The following is a 26,971-nucleotide window of genomic DNA, read 5'->3' as shown; positions in this document are numbered from 1 at the left end:
TTTTATATTTCTGGCTGTAAAAGTAAACGTAAGTTAAAATTTATTTACAGGCAAAAGAATGGACTGTATTTCTAGGTAAGACAAAGAAAGAGAAACCTCCTGAAAAGTTTTACTCTGAATCAGAAGAAGAGGAAGATGAATCTGCCAGCACCAGTGCAACAGGTACGACAGGTAGATATTGCAAGAGTAACTTACATGTCCATAGCGTAGACAACTTTATTGTCAGAGCTGGAGTCATTTAAAAAGAAAAAAAAAAAAAAACACCCTCCCCTCCTGCCCCCCGGTAAAGTATATATAAAAATAAGGAACTTGAGGAAAAAAGTTATATTCACTGCAAATGTGAAATATCTGATAATTGTGTAATCAATAAATGAATTAGAATTTGCTTTGTTTCCTAGTTAAAATAGCTGGTATTCTATTTTCCTCCAACTTGGTATTTGATAAGTAATGAGGGTTTGTTACTCTAGTTAAATCTAAATGCACCTAACATTTTGAGGGGAAAATGCGTACAGTCTTAATTGATGGGAATCATAATCTTGAACTTTTTATTTAAAAAGTTTATTGTTGGTGAAGTACTATTTTAATAGCATGTTGCTGTGTTGACAAATGGTCAGACTTGGTTAAATGTATTTCATGAATTTTTAGTAAACTGTGATTGTGTTACAGCTTTACTTTGAATTCCTACACAGTATTGTCTGCTGATTATTGGGGTAATGATGGAGAAGATAACTGGCCTATCAAAATAACTGAGCTGAGGAACTCCTGACCAGTGTCTCACCTAATGCCGGATAGGTAGTTCCCTAAGACTCTTTTGATGTGGTGAAGAACAAGATTCTCACTGGTCCTTTCTAAACTTCAGAGCAAAGGAGGACTACTAGGTGCAGAGTTTAGACAGAGCCAGTGTTTAGCATTGCACACCTAGAAGAAATGGTAGCATTGTGGATGGAACGGAAAAGAGAGACTTTCAGATCTGAAGGTGGAGCTTCTTCCCTCTCACTCCCAAGCTGAGGAAATAAGTAGAGGAAAAGAAGTACTTAAGAATTGTGTCAGGAAATTAATTGTCTAATTGTCTTTGAAACAAGAATATATTCACTTCAGATATCTGAACATTTTGTAACTATAGGATTAATTAGAGGATGCATAATTTGTTTAAATCAGTGGTTTAATCATCATCACTATCAGTATGCAAGAGTAGATTATCTAATTAAGCAATTGGTTTAAAAATAATTTTGCAGTAAAGTGAATATATAGATTAGAGGAATTTGAGGTCATTTCCAACTCCTGATAGTTATATAATTCTGAAGACAGTGATAAGGATCCGCATTACAACTAATTGTTCTAATTTGGTAAAGTACCAGACTGTATGCTAAAGATAACAGATTTTAAACCAACAAAAGTTTGTAAATGTTAGGGGAAAGTAATTTTATCATCTGGTTTTTGTCTTGGATAAATAATGCTTAAACTTCTAAGTGGATCTTAAAATGCTAATATATGAGTTATTCTAAAATTAATTTGGATCCTGAAATTAAAAATTATGTAAAATATTTAGAAAAAAAATGTGAAAGAGTTTTTTTATGTCAGAGAGCGAGTCTGGCAGTGAAAGTGAGAAGGAAGATGAGGAAGGCAGCAGTGATGAGAGTAGTGGGAGTTCCTCTTCCAGTGAAGAATCGAGCGACAGTGAGTCAAACGGCAAAGAAAGTACAGTAAAGAAAACATCTAGAACTGCTGAGAAAAGGTAGGTCGTGCATGTGTGTTTAAAAAAAATTCTTTTGATGTTACTAGGCTTTAGAGTACTGTTGCTGTAAACAGTCTGCTAAGCATTCAATTAGTTCGGGTTTTTTAAAACTTGTATATGTTTTCTACCTATATATATTTAGTATGTGAACTGAGATCATGTTTTCATTAATAAGACTACTCTTATGTTTGGAGTTAATTTCTGACTTCAGTAAAATTTTGGGTGGCTTTCTGAAAATTGATGTAACCTTGGGAGGCTGAATTAGTGATCAAACAGTTGTATGAAACACTTAATTACCTTTTGCAGCAATTTTGCTGAGAGCTAAAATTAAGTCCTTCAACACTTTGCCATTATGTAACTAAGACAATTGATTTTTCTAAATAATGTTATATTAAAAAGATTATGATCCAAATATTAGAGGCAAGGGCTGTGAAGGGAAACGGTCATAAGATATTTAAGTGTTAGCGCTTTTTAAGATTGCCCATTATCAACAGCATTATCGTGTATTAAAGTATCATTAAAATTTTGAGTAATTGGGGCTAATACCTTGGATTGTAGGAGTCTGTTTCTTCCACTGCTGTCAGCCAGTGGCCTCTGCAGACATGATCGCCCTTTACTCTGTAGTCTGCTGCCAGCTCACTTGATGAGTTTGCAGCTCAGCTCAGTCGTGGCTGACAACGCTGATTGGGGCGCAGTACGCACTCTGCTCCTTTTATTACAGACAGTAATTAAAGCAGCTCGCCTTGCCACTTCCATAACAAACACAGCATAATGCCCTAATTATGACTTTATTAATTTAAGTCAGGTTTTAATGATTTTAAAAGTGATTTATATTGTTTTTCCTGTTCAGAACAAATGAAATCTGTAGGTTAAATTAATACAGGCTTTTCATCATCGCAAAGTTAAAAAGCTAGTTACCAGTAAATTCTTTTCATTAGAATAACATCTGAAATTTTAAGCAGAAAGGTAAACAATAATTACCCATCAGAACTGGCTGATGTATAGTGAAGTCATATTTTGTTGTTTTATCTTCAGATCTTATTTTCAAGAGAAGCTATGTGTTTTGAGCAGCAACTTGCTTTACAGATAAAAAAGATTTAACGGATTGAGTGGCTTATTTGTTGATGCAGCAACAGCTATTCCTATTCAGTGATAAGAAATGTTAACAATTTTGTTACTACCTGCATAGGAGTAGTGAAGGAGAAACTTTAAATAAACATTTATGGATTTTATTTGTTTTTTTCAGTGACCTCATATGGATTGTTAATGAAATGCATGTTTGTCATGCTACAACTTGATTTCAGTATTTCTTATTTTTCATCATGATTTTAACATCAGATAGGCTGCATGACTGTGACGTGTACTCCTGTTTCACTTTTAGATTCTTAAACTTTGCTGTTTTCAGAAAAAATCTTTTGACTATTAAAATTTAGTTTTTAGATTTCAACTTTAATTACATGAGTGGGGCATTGTTATCGTGGATTAATTTTTAATATTTTTTTTAATAATTATCATCACATTTGTTAATTCCATCCTAGAAAATTATTGGGAAGAACAAAATGTTCCCCCTAACTTTCATTCTATTATATTTTTCAATTTCCCTTCCCTGTATTTTTCCTTCGTAAAATAGTTTTTGTCTGAAACAGTATCACAGCATAGTATGTTCTCTTATACTGCTCATAAAGCTAGTCAAAAATGTGTAACAACTTAATTTGAGTCCAAAGGGACTCTTAATAGTCAAGTGGTCTGGGTTTGTTTAATTACCATTGACCTTGTTACTCTTAAAGCATTTTAGTATCCAATTTATTGTCTTGAGGAGGAAGCTGAATCAGGTAGTGCATGAAACACCTGATTTCAAAGTATAAATTGATTGCCTGCAGGGCCAAGAGAGGATGTTTTATTTCTATATGCAATACTAATTTATTTGCCCCATGATAACTATTAAAAAACAGTTTTTATTTCCAGTGGTGTTTCTAGTTAGTAACTCCCTCTCGAGACAAGACTAATATGCTAATTTGTAGTGATGCTATTACTAAAAACAAATAGAGCAGATTTTATAATATTTTGTAGCTCTTAATATTGACAACATAATCCAGCATTGCCTTGGTAAACAGAATTGCACTGTATGAAGAATACTGTCCCTTGAAGTCTGTAAGTCTGCCAGCTGCAAGCTGCCCTGTGACCAAAGGGGTCAGAATATAACACTGCAGTAGCACTTTTCTATAAACTTTTTAATGTGTTGAAATATTTATAGATATTGTAAGCCTTTTTTCTAGATGGATTGATTTATAAGGATTCATATCCAATTCAAATCCATGTATTGATTTTAAAAAGGAATGTTATTTTGCAAAAGTCATATAAACCCATCAAGATTTTATTAATCATAGATGGAGTAGTTTGAAAGTTCCTTTATGTAAAAGGATGCCCGCACTTCTTTCTGAAATGTCACAAGTTTAATGCACACAGATGTTAATATTTTCATCTGACCTTTTCCCCTTTTTAGATTATATATGATGATGTATTGTGTAATGTGATAGGAAGATTTTGTGTTCACTTAAAAAAACCTGCCATTTCTGTTATCTCAGCCAAGTTTCCATTATCATGAAGGAATATTAAATGACTTAAAATTAATTTATTAAAACTTCAAAATCATAATGTAGAATGCAGTACTTCCTAAGCACATTTCTTTGGTGGTTCTAAGTTGTATCTTTTTAAAAATGTATATTTATTTTTATATTTTTATATGTAGTGATTCAGAGGACATTAAAAAGAAAGCAAAGGGGATCAACAAGAAAAACGCATCCAGTTCCTCTGATTCTGAGTCCAGTTCATCAGATGAAAGTTCTTCAGACTCCAAGTCAGAATCAGACCCTAAAAGTGACTCTGAGTCTGGAAAATCTGGAAGAGCTACCTCTAGTAAGGTAAAACATGAAAAAAACAAATGTTTTAAAATATGAAAAGATGCATGTAACCATCAATGCATGTTTCTTTCTGGGAGAATGGGGAAAGAAAGAAAAAGACCTAAAGCAACTTTTAAGCTATTGCCTTCTACAAAGCAAAACAAAAGATAAGGTGAGATTATAACACGTCAGAACTGGAAATACGTTTGTCGTTTGGTGGTTGTTTTTTGCCCAAATACCACGTTGGATAACAGAGCTAATGTCAAAGTTTTTCTAATCCAGAGACCAAGCTGAAATTTACCAAAAAATGGTTGCACAATGAATGTAACCTAAATCCTCTCAGCATAAACGCCTGTGATATTAGATGAATTCATTCTTCCAACAGTTTACAGCCTCTCATGTAAGCACAGTATTTTTTCACCAAAAAATAATAAGTACTGTGACCCGCTTAGTTCTGGGCAGCCGCTACAAAGCCATGTTCAAGCGACAGCTTCCTCTCTCTCTGCTGCCTCTGTCCGTTTTCCTTAGGACACCTGGGGCCATTGCTCATGGTTTCTTTCACTGCAGTATCTAAACTACTGATTCTTTCACAGGGAATGGGAAGACTGTTGTCATTAAGAAGCTTTTTGTATTTTAAAGAAGCAAAATATTTGAGCAGTCAAGAGAATGTGTGAAGTCAAAAGTACTGAATAATAAGGGAAATGGAGGGTCCAAGAAGCTTGGGATTGTTTCTATGAAGTTAACGAAAAATTATCAAGCACATGAATCTTAACAGCAAGAAAGTTGCAGGAGTGGTCTTAAAGTCTTACTTGATTAAAAAGCACCTGAAAAGCAATTCAGTAGGAAAAATGAGAGTTTGAGTACTCGCCATAACAGTTGATCACTTAGAAAGCATAGAAATGAAAAATTGTAAAGCTTTTAAACATCACAAAAATTATTAAAGCAATTAGCAAAGGGTTAATGTGCATGGCAACAAGGAAGGAGGTAAGGAGATTGAGAAGAGAAGATAGCATAGAGAATCTATTCAAACCACACTCCTTACATTTTTCTTTCCACTAAAATTGGAATATTAAATGTAGGAGTAAGGAGTATGGCTGATGGGCTAGTATATGGAAATAATAATGCTCATATATGAAATGCAAAAATTGCTCTTGAACGTATAGGATTTTTTCAATGTACTCTATTAATCTCTAGGACCAAAAAGTTGGTTTCCATTTAAGTTTTTTTGGGTGCCTCTTTTTATAATAACCCAGAATGTTTCTGATACTTGATTGCATTCAGAAACTTATTTGACTGGGAGGTGGAGGGGAGAATTTTATGTATTATGTATTTTCGAGCAATATCAGGACAATAGTTGCAGTTAATGGGTCATAACCTAAATGGTCCTTCCAGACTGGAAAGGAAAGCAATAATCAACTCAGATTAAAGGACATTATTGAAAGTCTTGTATTAAAGTGCTTGTGTCAAGGTGTATTTTACAAGAACCACCCACAATTATTTTATTTCCAAGAAAATCTTGGCATTTTTCTGCCCTCTGCCTGACTTTTTCCAGGTCACCCAAGAGGCAGACTGTTTCAGCTAGGCCCTCAAAAATGCATATAGTTCTCCTGAAAGGTTTTACTGGGAAAGACATGACTCATTTTATTCCAGTGAAGGGCCTATTGCAGTGCATTCTTAATTTACTCAGTGTATTTGGGGAGGTGATTCGTTAGGCATTTTTTTCCCCTTGTGAATAAAACTGTAAATATTTTGTGAAATACATATTGACGAGAGGAGTAGTTTTCAGGGTCTGTTTTTAAGTTTCTCAATTTGACACAAATTATGAACTTTGTTACATGGAGAATATTTTGGAGGTTGTTTTCTATTCTGTATGTTTGGTTGGATACCAGTGTATGCTTAACAGAATTTCCCTAATGAACAAAGCTTTAAACAGTCACCTGGGCTTTTAATTTGTGCATTTGCTAAAATACAAATAATATGTTACAAAAACTTCAGATTTTTTTTCTGAATAAGTTACTAATGCTTTCATGCTTCTCTCTAGAAGAATTCATTTTGAAAAAGCTGTCATGCTCTCTGTAATTGAGCTGCAGTGAGTAGAAGAGTCAGTCTCTTGCACTGTGTTATTTTATTTTACTTTGAAATGGTGGATAGAGGTGTTTAGATGCATAATCTACTGTACATACAAATATTGTAGAACTGAAATGCAGATTTGAGGATGTTGCCTCAAGTAGGTGTGTCTACAGTGGGATTTTTGAAATAAGCTACTGTTGACCTTCTAACACGAGTATAATACAGTCACTCAGCTGTTAAAAACCTGATCCACTATTTAAAAAATATACGAAAACAAATTGTCTGTCTTTCTGCCTGATCTCTTTTCAAGTGCTAACACAATGGAAACAGTGGGTGATCTGTCAATGCATTTGGATTGTCAATGATGGTTTTGTATAAATATTGGAAGGATAAGAAATAAAATTCACACAGCAAAATATGATTTCATCTGCCTTTTCTCTGCAGCTCCATGGCTCATGCTGCGGTGTGAAATTTTCATTTTACACACTTTGCAGGCGGAGCACATGAATTATGCATTGAGCAAGAGAAATCTCCTGCTTCGAGTCCTATATGCATTCACCAGGTTCTATCTCTATTACCAAGATGAATTGCAAATGGAGAAATGTTTGATGGAATATAGCTTAACTTCTTTGTTTAGCATTCAGCTTTTCTGTAGCTGGATCTCTAGGTAGGAAGCTGTTTGGAACTTGTAGTCTTATTTTTAAGAAAGAAAAATGAAAAATAATGTTACAGAGAAATGCCAGACACATCAGAACCTTTTTATTGCCTTGATTTGGAATGCAAGGCTTTTTTCATTCAGTAGAAATATCTATTGGTAATGTTTGCAGTCATTGGCTATTTATTATTCCTAGAAAGCCAATGAATTTTCTTTTCTTTGAAAAAAACAAGGAAAAAAATAATCGTGCCTGTAACAGGAAAGACCAATTTAAATTGATTTCTTCAGTGTTTTTTAAAGAAACATATGCACACCATTATTGTATATGTGCCCATACATTTATGTCTATAGAAATATCCATATAGATATAAAAATATTTGTGTGTTTATATGTATATACTTGCATACTAACAGATCCGTATCTCATAAGTGGCTGAGTATGTTTGACACATTTGGCTGAAGTAGAAAATAAGACTTGATCATACTTTAACATGAGCTTTATCTTGATGTAGTTAGCTTCAAATTCTACATTTCCTGAAAAATAAGGTTGTTTTTTGTTGTGGTTTTTCTTTTTTTAATACAGCAAACTGATTGTACTTAAGTATTATATTCTGATAAGGTTTGTAGTGGAAGCTTTTCTTGCCATGCATTACCTTGAGGTAGTGATTCTGTACTTAACTCTCTCTTTTAAGATTATTGGGTTTTTTTTAATTTTAATTTTATTCTATTTTGTCTGGGAAAAGTACTACAGGATAACATTTATTACCCTTTTTCAGTGTTGAAAGGAATCTGGTGTGGCTTTAAAATGTAAAAAATATATTCCCTCTCAAAGAGTTTTTTCCATTTGTAAAGATGAAGTACATAGTAAAATACTATCAGTGCAGAAATGGATTTTATTTTATTGAATTACTTACCAAGCTTTGTAATATGTACTTAGTAACTACCTTAGAATGGTAAAATAGATACTAGAAAGCTTCAGCTGAAGCCTGATATTTGTGGTGTTTGTGACATTAAAGAATGTCCTATCATAAGAGTTTTCAGTGAACAGGTAAACAGAAAGAAAATTTCGTATGGAAAGCTTTATTTAAATGAAAGTAGTCAAATTCTGAACGAGACAAATCAAAAATGTAAGCAGCTCTGTTGAATTTCTGGGACTTGGGGATGCGTCCAAAAATAAAGATGTGCCTGGTTAGGATGTGTCCTAAAATCTTTTGTCACCCAGCACGCTTTATTCTGACCCCTTAAATGGGAAAGCGATACTAACAGAAAAGAAATGGCTTGGTCACCGTCCCTTCTGCTCCTGCCTCGCTCTCCCCACCGTTCATCCTCACCAGTTCGGTGCCGGAGCAGGTAGCAGCCCTTGGCTTTCTGACCCATTTCTTCCGATGAATGACTCGCCCAGTCATTTACGTTGTTACTGTATTGCTAATTCTATATTGTTACCGCATTGCCAAGTTTCACAACCTTTGGTCTCGCTAAAGATGGTTGCTTAGATGTTTAAAGAAGTCAGCTTGCTACATGTAGCGCTGTTCTTAAACCTGGCTCTGACTTTGGGGTTTTTTTCCTCTTAAACATCTTAGCCTAGCAATGCTGTCATTGGCAGCACCGAAGCATATTCAGAATCGTCTTCCTTGTGCCTCTCGTGTGGGTGAGCCACTTTCATAGAATTTAACTGGCTGCATAGTAAAAGGGAATGGAGAAATCCCATCTCTGCTGGGATGATTAGCAAATATAGAACTACAGCTTAAAAAAAAACCTTTGAACTTTAATCTTAGGTGAAGATAGAACTGAATCTTAGTGACAAGTGGAGGTAGGGAGGAAAAAAGGCAATTGAGCTTTTAAAATGTGTATATATATATATATACACAATGCATATATATATACATGCAATTTCTTTGTGTTCTCTTTTGTGTATACGAGTGTCTTAAATCTGTAGCTTAGCAAATTAAGCAAGGTGTGATTATATAATTACAGTGCAAGGGTTACAGGTCATGCATTTCAGTGCTAAATATTCACCAAGCAGAGCTATAAAAACATTTGAAATGGCCTAAAACAATTGTCATGAAATGATTTATCTAACGCTTAACAGATGAGTAATTTGAGTAGTATCTATACCTTGTAGTATACCATTTATCCTTATTTTATAGGTGATATAAGTTAGCCAAAAGCAACTACATGCCTTGCCAGTACTTACCCTGAAAGAGAAAAAGGAAGTCTGGTGCGCTGTGACCAATATAACTGTGGAGAACTAGTTCTACAACAGATTGTTGTTGATGGCTGATTTTGGACAAGGCATTTAAGGAATTAGCACTATTTTAAAAGTATTTTGTAATGTTTCCTTGATCCATAGGGATATTTTAGGCCAAATAAATCAGTGGTGATAGAACACTTGAATTGTGATGAGGACCATTCAGGTATGTGAATTAAGAAGTAAATAACCAAGCAGTAGTGGTTTCCATTCTGTTCTGTCCACCCCATCCTCCTTCTCCTAGAATACATAAAGAATATTTGTAATAATCATGCTAGTGAATGCTGCCTGTTTTGAGCCATGGTTTATTGGAAGAAAATGAAGAATAATGTCAGTTTATTGCAGATTAGGCCTGATAGTCATTAACATAAATAGCTCCCATTCAAATGGTGAGAATATAAAACTGGTTTTGCCCTTGTTCAGTGGAAGGATCCTTGGAATTTCCCCCCAAATTGGGGAAAGAAAAAAAAAGTTAATATTTGCTTGAAACTGATCATGAGGGAGAGATGCTAGAAGAAAGGGAGTGTATTTTTTTAGAAAAGAGGTTGGGGATTTTTTTTGGATTTTTCTTATTTTAGTGCCAGATAAAGAAATTGATTCTAACCACTGAGCTTGTGAGAAGGACTCCGGGCTCCCATAGGAAGTCCTGCATGCCTGAAAGAACCGTGATAGCTCGCAAGTAATGCTTAAGAAATAGAGGGCAGGGTGGGCATATGGAGTTTTACTGTTTTATTTAGATCTATTAATTTATTTAAATAACTAACAGAATAATTTTGGCTGTCATATGCTATTGAAAGGCAAAACTGGTGAATTGGAAGGTTCATGAAAGTGGAACTCCTGGAAGCAGTATGTTTAAGCTACTTGGAATATCTTGGGTTATGAGCAGTGTTTAAGGACGAAGGGCAATGGACAGTTTCTCTGAAAGGAAGACAAGGCTTTTCGTCTGGAGAGTGACCCAGAGACACCAAAGACAGAAGTAGTTCTGCAGCTGATCCAGATGAAGAATACTTCAGAGTAGATAGGAATAGCATGAGGACAGACTGAGCATCCAGCAGTGAGGATGTTGTCCAGGTTCTGGCAAGATTCAGAGATTAATCCTTTTTACTAAACCACAATACTGGCAGCTCATTTTGAGTTGCTTTCCGGCTGTGGCACTTAAAATTTATCCTGAATCTTCACTGACCAGATATGACCAACATTCATTCTTTTAGATATATTTATAACCTTTTATTTGGCTGTATCGAAACAAATTTTTTAGAAATGTTCTATTTATCAAGTCACTGAGATCATTCTATTACCACTTAACCCTTTGCTTACATTTCTGCCAATCTTAATTTCAGAAATTCAGTTCAAAAGTTAAAAATTAAAATCTTTTATTGTGACAGAAACCAGCGTTTTTTATGTATGCCCAGTAATTAAATTCTGTTAAGAAACAGCAATATTAGTATTCAAGTCTATTTAGTTTGTTTATAAAAAAAAATATTTCTCACCAGGTGAATTCTCTGAATGCTGAGCTCTAAAAATGGATTTTTTTTATTATATTTATTCTGTTTTAAAACAGAAATACACTTTGCTATTATAGAAGTGTAGAATAACATTCTTTTGCTGATATGACAAAAGCTGAAATATTCATATTTTTTGACAGAAAGAAGAAAAAACAGTACAAGACAGAAAAGCTCCAAATAAAAAAGATGTGTTTCTCTTAGATTTAGATGACTGTAAGTATCTTGATTAAAATCTCATTTTTTTTTAAATGGGATAAATTCAGTTCAGTTAATTCAATGAAAATTTAAATGTCTGAAACAATTATTCATTTATCGTTCCAGTGTCTTAACACAGAAATATGTATCACTCAGACTGTCAACTTATTTTTGAAGCATAATTATTAGAATACATAATTTTGTTTGTTTTAAAACTGAGAAACAATTTCAAAATTTGGAATATATTGGTATGCAAAACATCTGTTTTGAGAAAATTTTGTATGTCTGAACTTACTTTCTTTTCAAGTGAATTTGTTTCCTCTGATACCAATGGATATTTCTTTGACAATATCTGTGCGTTCTAACCTATGAATTAATAATACTTTTATAACAACGTGCTAAAAATCACAATTTTGAAAAACAGATTAAAATGTAATCTTGGAAGAGCAGAGTAAAGCTAGTAGAGTTTTTTTGGCTATGCCTTGTAGTGCAGTTCCTCAGATTTCATAAATGAGTTGGATCAAGATTTAGAATCTTTGTACACTTAATGAAAATAGCTTGTTGTCCTTCACAGTATTCTAAATTTCTGTAAAGCTAAGCATCATCTACTTTTTCTTTTATTTCTAGTCTCTCTTGTGACATCTCCTGTGGCAGTTCCTGCAGCAACTGTTTTGTCCCCGAGTTTAGCAGCAGACCTGGAGGGTTTAAGTCTGTCAGGTTCATCAGTCATTGATGTAAGTAGCCTTAAAGAAGGTGCATGGGAAACTTAACTTTTTTTTTTTAAGAATACTTTCATCTGTGTAAGGTGCTGCATGAAATTCTGGTTTACATGCAAGTTGGACAGCTTTTTCTGATGTGTAACAGTAACATTCTGAAAGGTAGAAGAAGTATGAATACTGCATGTTTAAGAATGATGACGTCAAAGGATTTTAACCTTCTTTTTCAATCGGGCTTTTTCTTTGCCTCCAATAAACTTGTATTCACAAATTAAGTTTCCAAACCATGCAAATCTTCCAAATTCTCTCTTAATTGCTACAATATCGAAAAATAAACTACATAAAATCAAATATTGTTGATTCTTAACCTGCTGTTCTCCATACATGCCTTCAACTATGACATTTTGCTACTTACAAGTAATTTTTCATGAGTATACAAAGCATAGCCCCTGGGTGCAAATAAAAAGGGTATAGATTTACAATCAGTGGTGTATCAGTATGTGTCATGATTCATTCTGTTAGTGCTTTCTGCTTTGTAGCACTTTCCATTAGGGAATCTCAAAACTATAGGTATAATTAAGCTTAGCAAAGTCATGGAGGTAAAGGGCATTCCTTTGCTGCAGGAGAATAATGATTAGTGTTCTGTTTTTGTTTTATTTTATTTTTCTTAACTTTAATCATTTTGTGCATCCGTTTTAAATTTGCAGTTTAACAAGGAGTTGCACTGGTGCGACACAGGAGTAGGTAACCACAATTGCTATCCTTTAATGTTTTAACAGCTCAAAATGCAGGCTATAATTTGTTTTCTTGGTAATGATTTGGCTTAAAAATGACTGTTTCTGCTTTACTTCAGAATTATCCTTTTTGAGGGTAAGTTAAAGAGAACAGCTAGTAATGTTTAATGCTTGAGAACAACCCTTATTTGTCCTTCATTCTTTCATCATCCACAATACATGAACACATTCCACTTCCTGCATACGTGTACTTGCTTTCTTTAGAACTGCTACAATTCATTTGCAAAATTGCTGTCCTCCATCTTCCTGAAGGTAGTTTGAAAAAAAACAGAAGCATGAGATAGGAAGAGCTAAAAGGCACAGGCTAAGCAATGGAAGAAGTTCTGCATAAATGAGTTGATTTCGCAAAATGCGTCTTTCTTGATACTAAAAAGTTCTGCTTAAAATGCACAGCCAGAAAAGGAACTAGAACATTTCTGCATACTTCCAGCTCTGAAAACTATCCAAAGTCATGTAAGAAATAATTGTTGCTGTCTGCATAAAGATTACCTGTGTAGGGCCATATAGTGTTTTCAGACCTATATACTTTACTCTTGCCATTGACGAGAATTGTAGACAGATGTGAGGTTATTCTGCTGTGTTTTGTGCTTCAGGAAGCAACAAAATTTAAACACTGAGATTGAATGCTGTTCTTTCAAATGAATTCTGTAAATTGTAAAGTCTTGCATGCAAGTAGTTAAATAACTGTAGTCACATGTTGTTCAGTACCATCATGTAATTTTCTAAAAATGAATATATAAAAATGGCTTTTAGGACTTTGTGGGGGGAATATGCCTCTTAAAATAGTATTTTGAATTTAATCTGTGACTGCTAGTTCTAAAAATAAGGATAGTTGTCATACTTCAGAAAACTTTTTTTTCTTCAGTGGGAGAGAAAATGAATTTAACTGTAGGACACATGCCAAACTAATAGTAAGAAATTAATTTATTACTACGCAATGGGGAGCATGGAGTAAAAATAGATAAGTACAGTATATGACCCTAATAGCAAAGAAATGTAGCAGCCACTTATCTTGGAATATGTCAGACAGTCTATTATTCAAATCATTCGGCACTGTAATTGAATACAGCTTTTATAAACCTTATCCCTAAATTCATAGCTGCTGAACATTATAGAAAGTATAAATATGACAATTGTTTTACAGTAATACTATGAGTCTCTTTAAACCTATAAAAACAAAATATCCTTGAATAAAACTGCAGTGTACAGCATGATGCCTTGTCTGTCCTGCAACTCATTTGTTTTAATGATTTAAATGTGTATGTATAATACACTTCCCTCACATGCCTGTGCATGCACATACACATACGCCTGTTACAGTTTGTTTCTGAACAAACTGTAACATCCTAAGTATGTAGAGCCCAGAGCGCACTGTTTATGGTAATTCAGTAATAAAAAATTATATATATATTAAACAATAATGAGAAGGAAATACTGCTTTAGTAGCAAGAAATTTGTTGTGTCTCAGGATCATGTTAGCACAAGGGAGAACCAACCATTGGATACAAGCTCCAGTGGTAGCATCAGCTGAATGGAGCAAAAATGGAAGTAGCATATGGTTGTGACAAAGCAGCATAGACTGAGATAAGTAGGATTTGAGGAGAGGAGATTGGATCTGTTCCCCTCCCTCCCTCTCTCTCTCTCCAACCCCCAGTGGGATAATTTGGGGGAAAACATCAAGGGTGACTAGCAAGAGAAGTTTGTGATAAGCTTACAGCAGAAGAGGGGAAAGTTCTTGATGCTGTAATGGAGAGGTACTTGCAGAAAATACATTTGATGTAATAATTGAGTATTGTCATTAAATATGCATGTTGAATTACAGCATGCTTGTAGAAGTGGTACTGCTTTACTTGCTAGGTTTTTTGGTGTGTTCAATGTATTCTTTTAATAATAACAATTATCAACAGTGTGTTTTTATTGTTCTGTACTACTCAAAGTTCCAGGAAATCATACTGTTTTCTGTCATGTGAATCCTCTACAAAACTTTTGATTAAAATCCAGTTTGAGAACTTAAAGTGATGATGCATAGAGCAGAAAAAATAGCATTTGATAAAAGTCGAGGTTGAGCTGCAGAAGTGTCAGACCAGGTGATAAATGCATTTAATTATAAATTTAGTGCACTTATTCATTGAGAAATACTAAACATGAGCTACCTCAATGTTCAGCTGGAGATCTCTTCAGAGTAAGAGCACAACTTAAATGGTATTTTAATATCTCAATTGCCAAGGTAGTTTTTACAAGAGAGAACTTTCTTTTTGTCATTTTAGATTACTTTCAAGCTATTTCTAATACCCACTCTAGCAGGTGTTTTTTTTTAAAAAAAAAAAAAAGTAATTCTGAATAATGATTTGCTTTTTCTTGGGTAAGGGTCACCTGGTAGAATTACTGGGAATATGGGAACTACAGTAATGGATTAGACTATTGAGCTTGTCTGGTATGCAGCCTCTAGCAGAGATTAGCGAGGGGCTTAAGGATTTGCAAAATCCGACAGTGGAGAAATAAATAATGGTAGTCCTTCCAAATAGTTATTGGCTTGTAGTCTACTTCATGAGTTTTATTGTTTCAAAGCTTTGTTAGCACCAGTTATTATATAACTGGATATATTTATTGATCATATAAGCTCTGGCCTGGGTTCTTCCTGGGTGAATTGGAATTACCTCAGGAATGGCTTCGCCATCCGAGGAGACTTAAACTCGATTATTTTTTGAAACAGATGTAATGCAGTCTGCTGCTATCACAAGTAATTGCATCTGATGGCTCGAATAGTTTCTTCCCATTCTTCTGCTCTGTGTTCTCAGAGATACTTAAATATTTTAACAACCATTGACTGAGTGATTGTTTTTTAGTATCTTGGTTTACATTTTTTGTAAATATATCCAGTCCCACTAAAACTTTTTTACTTAGGCAAAAGATGTTTCCTATGTATCAATATGGAATACCAGCCAGATTTTATTTTAATCAGATGTTTTTGTGGTTTTATGTTAGGATAACACATGGTTATGGTATCCTGCCTTGATACTTCATACTGTTCCACAAAATTGTATCTGTGTTGCCTGCGTTTTTCCCTACTTGGTGCTGTAGGAGCATTGTAACTAGCATAGGGTTTAACTAGAACAGATTTTGTGAATGTCTTGTTAGTAGGGTGCCTGGAAAGGTCCGTGTCTGTGAAGTAAGTGAAAAGGTGTAGCCTTGAATTTAAGAGTTAAAAAGCAACTTTCTCTGAGTGCTGCCCAACATTCAGCTCTGCGCAGCCGATTAGGTGTGACTGATGCTTGTGGGAAGGCAGAGCGTGCTCCAGTGGATACAGAACTGGGTGTTACATATGGAAAATGAGTTCTATTTTTGGGTTACTACTTGCTGTGTGATCTAGAGGGAGTAACTTAATCTTTTAGTTCTCCATCTGAAAAATGAGGATAATGATGCTTACTCACCTTGGGAAAGCACTTTGAGATCTACAAATGCATGTAGCAGCTCGTCACGACATATTAACCATTGCCAAGACAGAAGGAAGAGTAAAACAAAGACCTTTTAAATAATTAACTTTACTTTTTCCGTGCTTATCTAAATTTGCTGGGTATTCTTTAAATGGCAGCATATAATATTCATTAAGTCAAATATTTGAAAGTTATAATGACTTTCCAGAAATCATTTCCACATACTTTTGGAATTTTTAAAGTGAAAGCTTCATAGGTTTTTAAAAAGTTTTTATAGCTTTTTTTAAATTATCTTTTTAAAAGTGTCATTTCACCTTTATTTTTTAATTAGAAGTCCATTTATCATTGGCACACGTATTCTTAATGTTTTTAATTTTTAAGCCTTAAAAATCCCCCTCATGTTTATTAAATACATAAGTATTAAAAGAGCACTATGTTTAAGAATTAAGAACCTTCAAATTTTTCTTTTCAAATAAATTTGAGAATTTAATTTGGAAATATGGGCAATTTGAGCATTCCGTCTTCCCTGTCAAAAACAAATTCCTGATACAAGACACGAGCCCAAATAGAATATGCCTTGTCTGTATTGAATTATTATTGTGTATAGTCTCATAGATTGGGTTGAAACTATTGTGTTTTAGTACTACATGTTCTCTGGATTGGGTCTTAAAGTATATAATGTGTTAATATTGACAACTTGTATACTCACTAATTTATATACTTATTAACTAGATCTGCTGATTCAATGCTATTTGTTGTTTTGTTTTGAATGGAATTTTAATCTTGGAGATCAAAATATGTTTGAATATTGCATCTAAAAAATAAAAAGTGCTAAAATGACAAACTACAGAAAATTAGAATATTAAAAACGTATCTATAAAATAGAAATTTGTGGGCTTTTTGCAAACAAACCCCTTTAAATAAGGGTTACTCTGATGAGACCCTTATAGTCCTCTTCTGGCCTGCCATTAAAAGTAATATTTTTTTTTCTTGCAACTAATCCAATTTTATTGAGAATTAGATGCCTAAATCTATGAGAGAATTCAAAGTAATGTTTCTTTTCTTGCCAACGTAATACATATATACATATATATATAGTCCTTAAAATAGGACTGCTGAAAACATGATGTTAGGTTTTTAAAAACAAATGTGTAGTGCATAGAGGTGATTCCCAAAGTTATTCTTTAAACATATAATGGTAACATATATAAAGTAAAGCATGTCTGTATGTGTGTTACGCTGTGTAACTCAGAGGAGAGGGGGAAAAAAAGCTGTGTTTTTGTTTTATTTTGTCAATAAAACCTAGCTCTTAAAAATTTCAACCACATCTTTCTAAGGTAACATTTACCTCCTCACATCTTTAGCATCTATCAGACATGACATGGGACATATTCATTGACCCTAAAAATTTTCATCAGTCTCATGCACTGGAAGGGGGCAGCCCCAGCCAGACAAGAGGCTCATTTCAATTTTAACGGCTGTAATTAAAGGTTAATTCACTGAGTCAGGATTAACGAGGAAAGTACAAATGATAGGCAAGCAGCTGCCTTTATAATACAGGATTAGAACAATGCAATTACAATATGAATTAGAAAAAATCAACTTCCTGAAAAGGTTCTGTAATGAATGAACTGCATTTCTCTGTTCTTAATTGTGGTACTTAAACGTGAAGACTGTGAAGCACTGTTTTTTGTTGTTGTAATAACTCTTGATCCACAGTGTGTATAATAAGATGGCATGCCAACTACAATAACAGCAACTGATATATTGTTATATTTAATACTGTGGTGTACTGAAACTTCAGGCTCTTTTTTATATTACATGTGCTATTCACAAGATGACGGCTTAGACCTATATGACTGAAGATTTACTTCTCTTTACTCTTTTATGGTTGCTTATTTTAATCAGTTTCTTTAGAACAACTTTAAAATTATACTGTATTTTTTGAAAACACTGGCTTAGATGTATCCCCTTACCATATCCCAATGTGATAATCTTAACATCTGATAAGTAATTTTAGTTTATTAAATCAATATTTAGTGTTTCAGATGTATTCTGACTTTAGCATGTTATTGTCATTATGTGCATACTGTAGTTTCATCAGTCTGTAAAATTAACAAAATTTGAAAGTATAGTTAATGCCTTTGAACTGTCTCATCTTATGCAGTGCCAAGGAGATAGGAAGTACACACATAAGGGTAACAGTAACTTGCCAAGTAGTGATTACCTATTTTAAGTCTGTTCTTAGGAGTTTTTGTTAAAAACGACTGACTTGTAAATAAACATATCAAGTAGAAACAGTTATAAAGAAGAGAATTTTATAACATTAAATTGAAGCATCAGGCGACTGTCACTTCTGGACTTTGAAGTAGCCAATAACCATGGCCAAAAGGTCTTGAAAATTACCTGTGTATTGAAATAAGTAGTTTGAAATTTTTCAGAAACTCCTATTGTCAATTCCCATTTGTACAATCCATTCACTTGTCTTTGTCTTTTTTAAACTTTAGAGATTCAATTTCTGAGGAAAACTGTCTAAAAATCTAAACAATTACATACATATCTAATATTCTAGGAAGTATATGCAAATATATGTGTTTTAATTTTCAAAAGTAATAATACTTCATAAAAATAATTAGGAATCTACTCTGAAAACTGAGCTTATATGAAAGAACTATGTGTCTTTATCAATAGCTTTTGAGTTGTGCTAAAGTATCATCTGGATACTGAGATACAGCTTAGTGTATATACTTTAAATCAAACAACCCAGTTATCTTTTCTTGGAAATGAATATTAGCATGTAAATATTTGAAAGTTACGTGTCTTATGTTATATAAAACTATCAGCATTGTACTGTTATGATAATAAATTGTTATGGCAATGTAGATTTGCTTTATAAAACTTAGGTTTTCTCTAATAACAGTTAGGGAATGTTTTGTCTACTGCAGGTAAAAAGTATGTAGTGTAGCACTGGTATTTAGATTATTCCAGGTATTGTTTGACTGAAAAGCTGGGGCAGCATGCGTTTCTAACAATATTTTGACATTAAAAGCTCCAAGAAAGCTCCTTTTGGTGTGGGCAGTTGATAACTTTTCATTCATAATTAGCTCATAGAGAACCGAGAGACATTTCAGGGAAATTGAACTGTCAGTGGGTAGAAACAAGCATTTGACCTCATCACATTGAGTGGGGCCCATCATAATTTGTTCATTTGGTGCCCATCAGCCCAGCCTCATCTCTCATACGGCACCTCACTGACCTTCCCTCTCCAATTCCACTCAGTTCAGCTTTAATTATGACTCTGCAGACCCGAAGAAATATTGCAGCTTGCTCTCAAAAACCCTGAACTGCCACTCACCAAAAGATTGGTTTTTAACAGGTAATAAATGCCCAAAGGAAGTGGTGCTGTGTCCCACACAGAGTAAAGCAGCTTTTTTTTTTTTTTTTTTTTTTTTTTTGGGGGGGGGGGGAGAGATTTTTGTCTCTCAATTGTCACTTTCCTTGTGAAATTTTTATTTCATGAAGAACATAGTAGGCTAGCTCCAGTTCCATAAGAACAGTTTTGTTTTCTTTAATAATCTTCTAAGAAAGTAAGTTTTAATTATTCTGTTAACCCACAATTGTATTAAAGTAGCCAGATATTATTTAAAAACTGAAAATGATTGTAAAAGAACATGTTTTTAAATGATCATTACTGAAAAGCTCTGAAATATAGTCTGAAGCATGGAAAATGAATTTATTCCACGATAAGAAAAATAACCGAGATTCACTTATAACTGTTGGCAAATTTTACTAAAATGATGATCATAGTGTAAACAATTTCACTGCATGACACCTGCAGAAGAGCTGTTGTTTGTCAGCTACGAGTGTATATTATTTAATAGTTTTGCAAAGTAAACTGTTGGAAAGCACAAGATATGTGGAAATAAAATACAAATCGCTACTAATTTTAAATGTGGTGTTCCATCTTACAAAAGAAAAAAATTATTCTCATAAATTTCTGAGCAAATAAAAATATTCAAAACTCCGGTACTATAGAGTGTATCCTTGTGGTGAATGTTAAACTGTCAGCAGGATTTTCAGGTCATTTGACAAAAAGGATACAGGTGCAGTAGCTAGCAGTGAAGGTGACTGCTAGTTTCATCAATCACTTTGCCTTTCTTTAAGTTGATACATAATGGACCCCTTCAATCAGTTTCCTTGTTCTTTGTCACTTGTTTAGGAAGAAGAAAAAAGAGGGTGGAAAGGCTGGACTTTAAAGTCAAGGTTATAAAATGAATTGTTACTTATTTACACAGGGTAAGGAGGATAAGTCAGTGTGAGAAGGGGCTCTTCATAAAATGTCGAGTTTGTCAATGGGTGATAATATGCAGTTTGAAGCTTCATGCAGACCTTGAACAGTGACAGTGCTTGTCAAAGCAGTGATTCTAAACAAGAATTTAAAATTAAGACATTGTTTAGTGACAGAGACACGACATGTGCCAGAAAATGTGCTAATAAGTGTTCACTTTATTTTCAGAGGGTCACAGTAAATGATGATCCGATGACAAAGTTTGTTTAAACACAAGAACAGAATCATAATAGAAATAGAATGTGAATTTATACAGCTCCTAGGAGGCTGTTGATATACTTTTGCTTGCCTAACATATATTAACTATACAGAACAGTTACATACTTGTAATAGAATAAAATTAACGCATTTTTTTTTATTTGGAGTGCAGCAAGAGAATGTCTTTTTTGCAGCTTACCATGTTGTAGCTATTTAACAAGTTACAATATTTCATTTTTTTGTGCAGTATCATGTATAAAATTGATACCATAGAAAACTAAATATCCTGAGTTTAAATCAATTCCTTTGCATTTTGTCATCTGCAGCACATCATTATCAGACTATTGTGAGTATCTGAGGACTGTACATTAGTCTGGAAAGAAGAACTCTTACCTCAAAGTTATTAAAAAGAACTTTATATTCTGTACATTCAAAGATTGATGCTATTGTATATTTTATTTAACAGCCTTCTTGGCCTTCTTCCTTTAGCTGCATCACTTACAGATTGTATGTGTCTTTTTGTATGATAGATTTTAGGTTTGTGGTTTTTTATTTTTGTGCTGATGAATAACACTCAAACTAAAAATCTTGTTTGAGTTTAACATTATATTGTTGCATAACTCCATGATCATTGGCATATTCTGCTAAAAGGATATCCCAAATGAAGAAACAGATTGTAATGTTGTTTGTTCATTAAACACTTAAGAATTTTTAGGGAATCTGCTGAAAACTATTTATTGAAGCTCACCACCTCTCTGCGAGGAGGATTTGCAGTGACATGAGTTCACAGAGCTCTTCTGAGTATGAATTACACCTTATGAATGCAGCTAACAATTTCACATGTAGGAATGATGTATGACAGATGTAAGTTGCTTTAGTTCGCCTCTTTTCTTGATTATTATTGGTCTGTGCTTAACTGAAGTTTGGATTCCACAAAAAAGGAGAAATTTATAGTAGTATAAAGAGAAGGCTGAGGTCTCACCAGAAGATTCATTACTGATCAGGATCAAAGTTTGTGTTACAGCTTCTGTCCTATTCTACATCTACCTAACCATCCTGACTGTCCATAAGCATTGAAATTTTATGATTTTTAAATATAAATTAGAATACGAGTTAATACTTCATAACTAATAATGTTTTGATCTCTGAAATCGTTGGGGACTTTTGTTTGTTGTATTTGAAAAAGTAAATAACCAAGGCTTGGCTGATGCATGTAAGATTCCATCTTGTTGCTTTTACTGGAGTTGTCATCATGGAGTGCAGCACCAGCTGCTCAAATTGCAAGTCAAGAACTTCAGTTCTGTCCCAAAATATTAAGAGTAACTTAAAATTTGTTTGGGAAGGTTAAATTTTTGTCTTTGAAAGGAAGAGCTATGTGTGGAGCTAATTGAGCTTGTTTGTTGCTTTTGGGACCTATGTACTTCAGGATCCTGGCCTTGTCATTCCTTTCATTGATTGGTAATAGGTTAACACGTGACTTTTAGGCTAGCAGTGCGAAATAAGTAAAAGCCAAGGAAATTGCCATTGCTAAAGAAAGGTGACTTAGAATCTTATGAATTATGTCCGTACATAGATACTTTTAACGTGCTCCAAAAGCTTTTGCTAACAATGCTAGGAAGGTAGAATTCCCCCCCCCCCCCCCCCAACCTCTCCCCAACTAGTGTTAAGGTCTTTTTTAAAAGAGGTTGATAAGTGATGTGTCTCTGTTTTCTAACACCAGCAGCATTTTGAAATGTTTTCCATTTTCCTATGCTACAGAATCTGGAGATTATTGGAGGAACAGCTTACTCTTTGAAAGGCTGTTGAATGATGCTGTCATTAAATATAGTAATATCAGAGAGATGGGTTTTATAAAGCTCACTTTAGTGGCAGACTCTCACCTTATTTTTGCATGCTTTTCTCCTGATGACCTTGTGGTGCATGATGTCTTGACATATTAAGACTGAAAAAACAGTTCTAGACTCTTCCTGAATTGGTTTCTGGGCAGTTGATGAAAGTTTTTATTTTAAATGTTTGTTCATAATGGTTGCTGTTCCTGGTCTGTAGCATCTCAATTCTTGGTGTAAATGTGCCAGAAGAATTGGAGAAAGCTGCATTTGTTAGAGCTGTGAAGTAGAACCTTTAGCTGTGTAATGGATTGGAGAAGTTCATGGCTGTAAAAGTAGATTTGTGTACAAATTTTTACTGTTATACTTGTTTGGGATGTTTTCATGAAATACGTACAAAAATCCTTCTGTTTCGACTAAAGGTGCTTTATAGTACCAACAGCTTTAGAGTATGTTAAGTAATTAAGTCGTGTATTTCAACTATTATTAAATATATTTGTGTATTAAAGGTTGCTTTAAATTGGAATAAGTGTTAATCATCACTGTTACAATCTTGTTGCTACATTTGTGCTCAATTAACTAGGAATCTTTGGAGGATTTTGATGATAGTAGCAGAAATACTTAATACTGGTTAGTATGGAGGTAATCTCAAAAGTGATGAGGATTCCCCAGCTTGTCTTGAGTAGTCAGCCAAGGGACCTAGCACAGCCAAAGCTAATATTTAAAGGAACATGCTTAACTTTAAAATCTGTGTCTATACAATAGAGCCTTTAGTAAAGATACGCTTTGAGTGGGGTTTTGTGTTTGCAGTACGTCCTTGTGTTTCTGGTTGTGTTTCTCAGTTGTGCGTGGCTGGAAACGAGTGGTGAGTGTGAAAGGGGGAGCCTCTGCTGAGGGGCTGGACTAGTCCTGCACCACGAGTATTGTTTCCAAGTCCATCCATCCATCTGTTCCTCCTCCCTGCCCCACCCCCAAAAAAGTCATTTTGAGTATTAACAAAGAAACTGCAAACAACTTGTTTTACACAAATCTCTGTTTTGACACTGCAAACTGTAACAATGCTTTTTTATTTCTTTTTAAGACCAAGAAGTTAAGCTCATGGGAAACAAAACATGAAAAGGCTGTGTTTTAGTGGTCATCTCAGTCAGGTGAATGATAACTTTCACAACCCAAGGAGTATGGATTTTTCCGGCTAAAATATTATGTGTAAAGTGAAAGCGACCTTGGGAAGTGCTGGCACATCTGCACCCTACAGCAGAGCGGCGTTGCGGTACCGGCAGAGATTCTGCACCCGCGTTGGCAGTGAAGAGGGGCAGCGCGCTGGGCTCCGTGCTGGTTCTGGGTGTTTGCCCATTTGGGGCAACTGCGGACTTGGTGCTTTAGCATTCAAACTTACCCATGCTAGATTTCAGTGTACTGGATTATAGCCCGAGTTCACTGCTGTGTTTTGGCTTGTAGGTGATACTCTGTAGCAAATGTTTCAACTTAAATTATGCAGTTATCCTAACACAAGAGACCCTTTTCTGGGGAAAAGTTTGCACTAAGTGCTTCTGTTGGAAGAAGTGTCCATATGAAGGAATTGTACAGTATAACACTAATTGTAAAATTATGCTTTATTGCCAGTAGGTTTCAGTATGTTTTCACTTTAGAGGTCTTGTTGCTGAAGAGTTCTGGCTATTTGCCAAAGTTAAAATAATATATGAGAAAAAGTTGTAAGAGTTTCTCTAAAGTCACTTAAACTCAGTGCCAAAATCTGTATTAATCCCTCTCTGCATCATTCGCTCTTTCAAATTTGTAAGTGGGACACAAGGTTGACACCTGACTCTCAAACTACTTCAGGTATTTCTCAAACTCCTCAGTCAGGTGGTTGGTGGAATAGTGAGTCCACTAAACTGAAGGTAAATTACTTGTTAGCATGTTGCGAGAACATCGTCTTGAAACACCTAATGACTGTTGCAAAGGAGTTGAAAATATTGCACTGCTTGATGAAAGTCACACACATGCTTGAGCCACAAGACTGTCTGTGCTTTGCTTGAGTCATTGCAATTGAATTGCATGTGAGAAAAAGTGACAGTAAATCTTGAGGTTTTCCTTGCGCAGACGTGGATTTTACTTTTTGAGTGGTCACCATATTTTAGAAGTAGAAAAGTGTATTGGGAAGCAATATAAGCCTTTGAGTGTAGGAATTTTCTGTGAATGTAGTAAAAGAAATCCTCCCTTAGTATCAGTATAAGCCCTTTTCATAATGCAGTAGTGATCCCAGAGTGCCCTATAGGGAAGAATCTGCAGTTCTGAATTTATACAAAGGTCTGTGGGTCATAATTACGATACAGAGTGTAGCCCTCTCCTTCATGTTTTTTAATACTCCAGACTTACGGAGTCATGAGAATATTCCTGTTCTATTACTGCTTAAATTCCTTCTTTGGGGACTTTTTTAAAGATTTCACTAACTTTCATTAGGTTATTCATGTTTCGTCATGTACAGCATAAGAAAAAGGCAAAGATACCAAAACTCAAAAAGTCTTATTTTAAAACAAAGCCTAAAGAACTGCTATAGCATATAAGGGAACCAGAGTGAGGTCTTAAACTGGAGTTCCTAAAGAGCAGAAAACTATCAATTCCATACTGTCAATCATTTTTAAAATGGAGAGCATACTTTTTGGTATGATTTTGTATTTTATTTATGAATGCGGGCCAGCGAGACAGACTGCATTCTGCATTTATAACAGCTTAAAGTTTTAAGGGAAAATTTTTTATTGATTCACTGGAAGTCTGTCTAGTTTTTTCTATATTGTAAGAAAACCAATGAAAAATCTAAGGGTCATAGAAATATTAGAAGATAACTGAGCAAACATTAGAGAAGATTTTGATCATCTCTAGATTCAGAGATTCACACTGCTTCTTTGAAAGGCTACTTTTATACCTATTTGAGACCATATTAATATTAAAGAAGAAGCAGAGAAAATAATTAATTTTGGATGCCTTACAGAAGTGACCATTGGGAGTATAATAAAAGCTCTCTTTGGTCCGAGACTAATATCTGTGTGATTTAAAAATAGATGGGAGCTGTGCGTGGGAGGCACTCTTTTCTTTTTGGAAAGATTTTTAGAGAAAAAATATATTCTATAAATGTTGGAAATCATTGAGAATTTTTGGAACTAAGTTTCTATGTCAAATTGTTGATTCGTTTAAAAAAATGGACATTTAAGCCAATACTTAAAATTACTGACTTAAAAATATGGGTATTAATATACTAACTTTCAGTTAGTTGTATTAAAATATTAATCACTTGGGTAATTGTAGAACCTTGTTAAAAATTGGTGACAGGGCAAAAAGAGAGGAGTAAAGATGTATTTGAAATTGAAGGACTTCTCGCAGATGTGGCTTTCGGTGTTTAGCAGATGTAACTGTTGGATGAGCTTTGGAAGGAAACTTATTTTAACTATTTTCCAGAATTTGATGTGAAGCCATTGATTGTCTTTCTAGATAAATTAGCCAAAATTGAACCATGGTATCATTTTCCTGGATTACAAAAATTAATTTGCTTTTTTTTCCCCCTCTCAGAGGACACTATCTTTAGTTCAACAATCCATATTAGCAAGACTTAATTAAGCTTTAATGTTGGGGTTTGCCCACAGCCTTTTGAAATCCTAGTTATAATAAGGTAGACTAGGCTGTTGAAATTCTTTCTGCAATTCTTTGCTTTTTTTATTGCATCTTTTTTTCCCAAATTATTTTTAAGAGCTGTATAAGAAAGACATTGCACTGTGATTGCGACTCATACATAACTGGTAACAGAGCAAAAGGTCGTGAATATACTGTTTTCTGCCAGTAACTACTGGTCTTTCCTTTGTTTGCCTGGTTCTACATCTTTCTCCTAATGTTATAAAACTACGGTTAACTTGCTCTTATAGCTTGAATTGAAAGATCATGTAAATGTGGCTGGGCTGTGTGATAGCCCTTCTCATCTTAACTGTTCGGAAGTTGCTGGAGCGTAGCCTTACGGGGAGCGCGAGCAAGGCTATCGCTCTCACAGCTCAGTAGGTCACTCGCGGATTATGTCATGGGTATTGCCAATAGGAGGGCAGTAGAAGGGCTACTTAGATTAAATGATTCAGTCCACCGCTTTAACAGAATGTAATTTAGAGGAATAGAATTATAACTATTGTCGTTCTTGGGAGCAACCGTTTTTTTTCCAATGATACAATTTTACCCAAACGTGTACGTTGTCCTAATCGCGATCAAAAGGTAATCTAAGTTTATTATTGCTGCATTACTAAACAAAGGAAAAATATAAAATAAAAACAAAATACTTCTTGTGTCCTCTGTCATTTAAAAAAAAATAATA

General features: G+C 34.4%; 1 protein-coding gene across 3 annotated transcripts in view; it reads left to right on the top strand.

The window, feature by feature from the left end:
* AP3B1 (adaptor related protein complex 3 subunit beta 1) overlaps positions 1-26,971 on the top strand; it is a 144,013-nt gene that overhangs the window by 85,246 nt on the left and 31,796 nt on the right. For 2 of the 3 annotated variants that reach the window (XM_062599444.1, XM_062599442.1), the window contains exons 18-22: positions 51-162; positions 1,582-1,735; positions 4,485-4,656; positions 11,253-11,325; positions 11,935-12,041. In XM_062599444.1, the coding sequence (XP_062455428.1) occupies positions 51-162; positions 1,582-1,735; positions 4,485-4,656; positions 11,253-11,325; positions 11,935-12,041 (618 nt within the window). Of the gene's footprint in view, positions 1-50; positions 172-1,581; positions 1,736-4,484; positions 4,657-11,252; positions 11,326-11,934; positions 12,042-26,971 lie in introns of all 3 variants that reach the window. The other variant, XM_062599443.1, reaches the window with a different exon arrangement.

This window comes from Rhea pennata, chromosome Z (assembly GCF_028389875.1).
Source record: "Rhea pennata isolate bPtePen1 chromosome Z, bPtePen1.pri, whole genome shotgun sequence".
Taxonomy (NCBI): Eukaryota; Metazoa; Chordata; class Aves; order Rheiformes; family Rheidae; genus Rhea; species Rhea pennata.
Note: the sequence above shows the minus strand (reverse complement) of the source record. Positions and strands in the feature narration are given on the sequence as shown.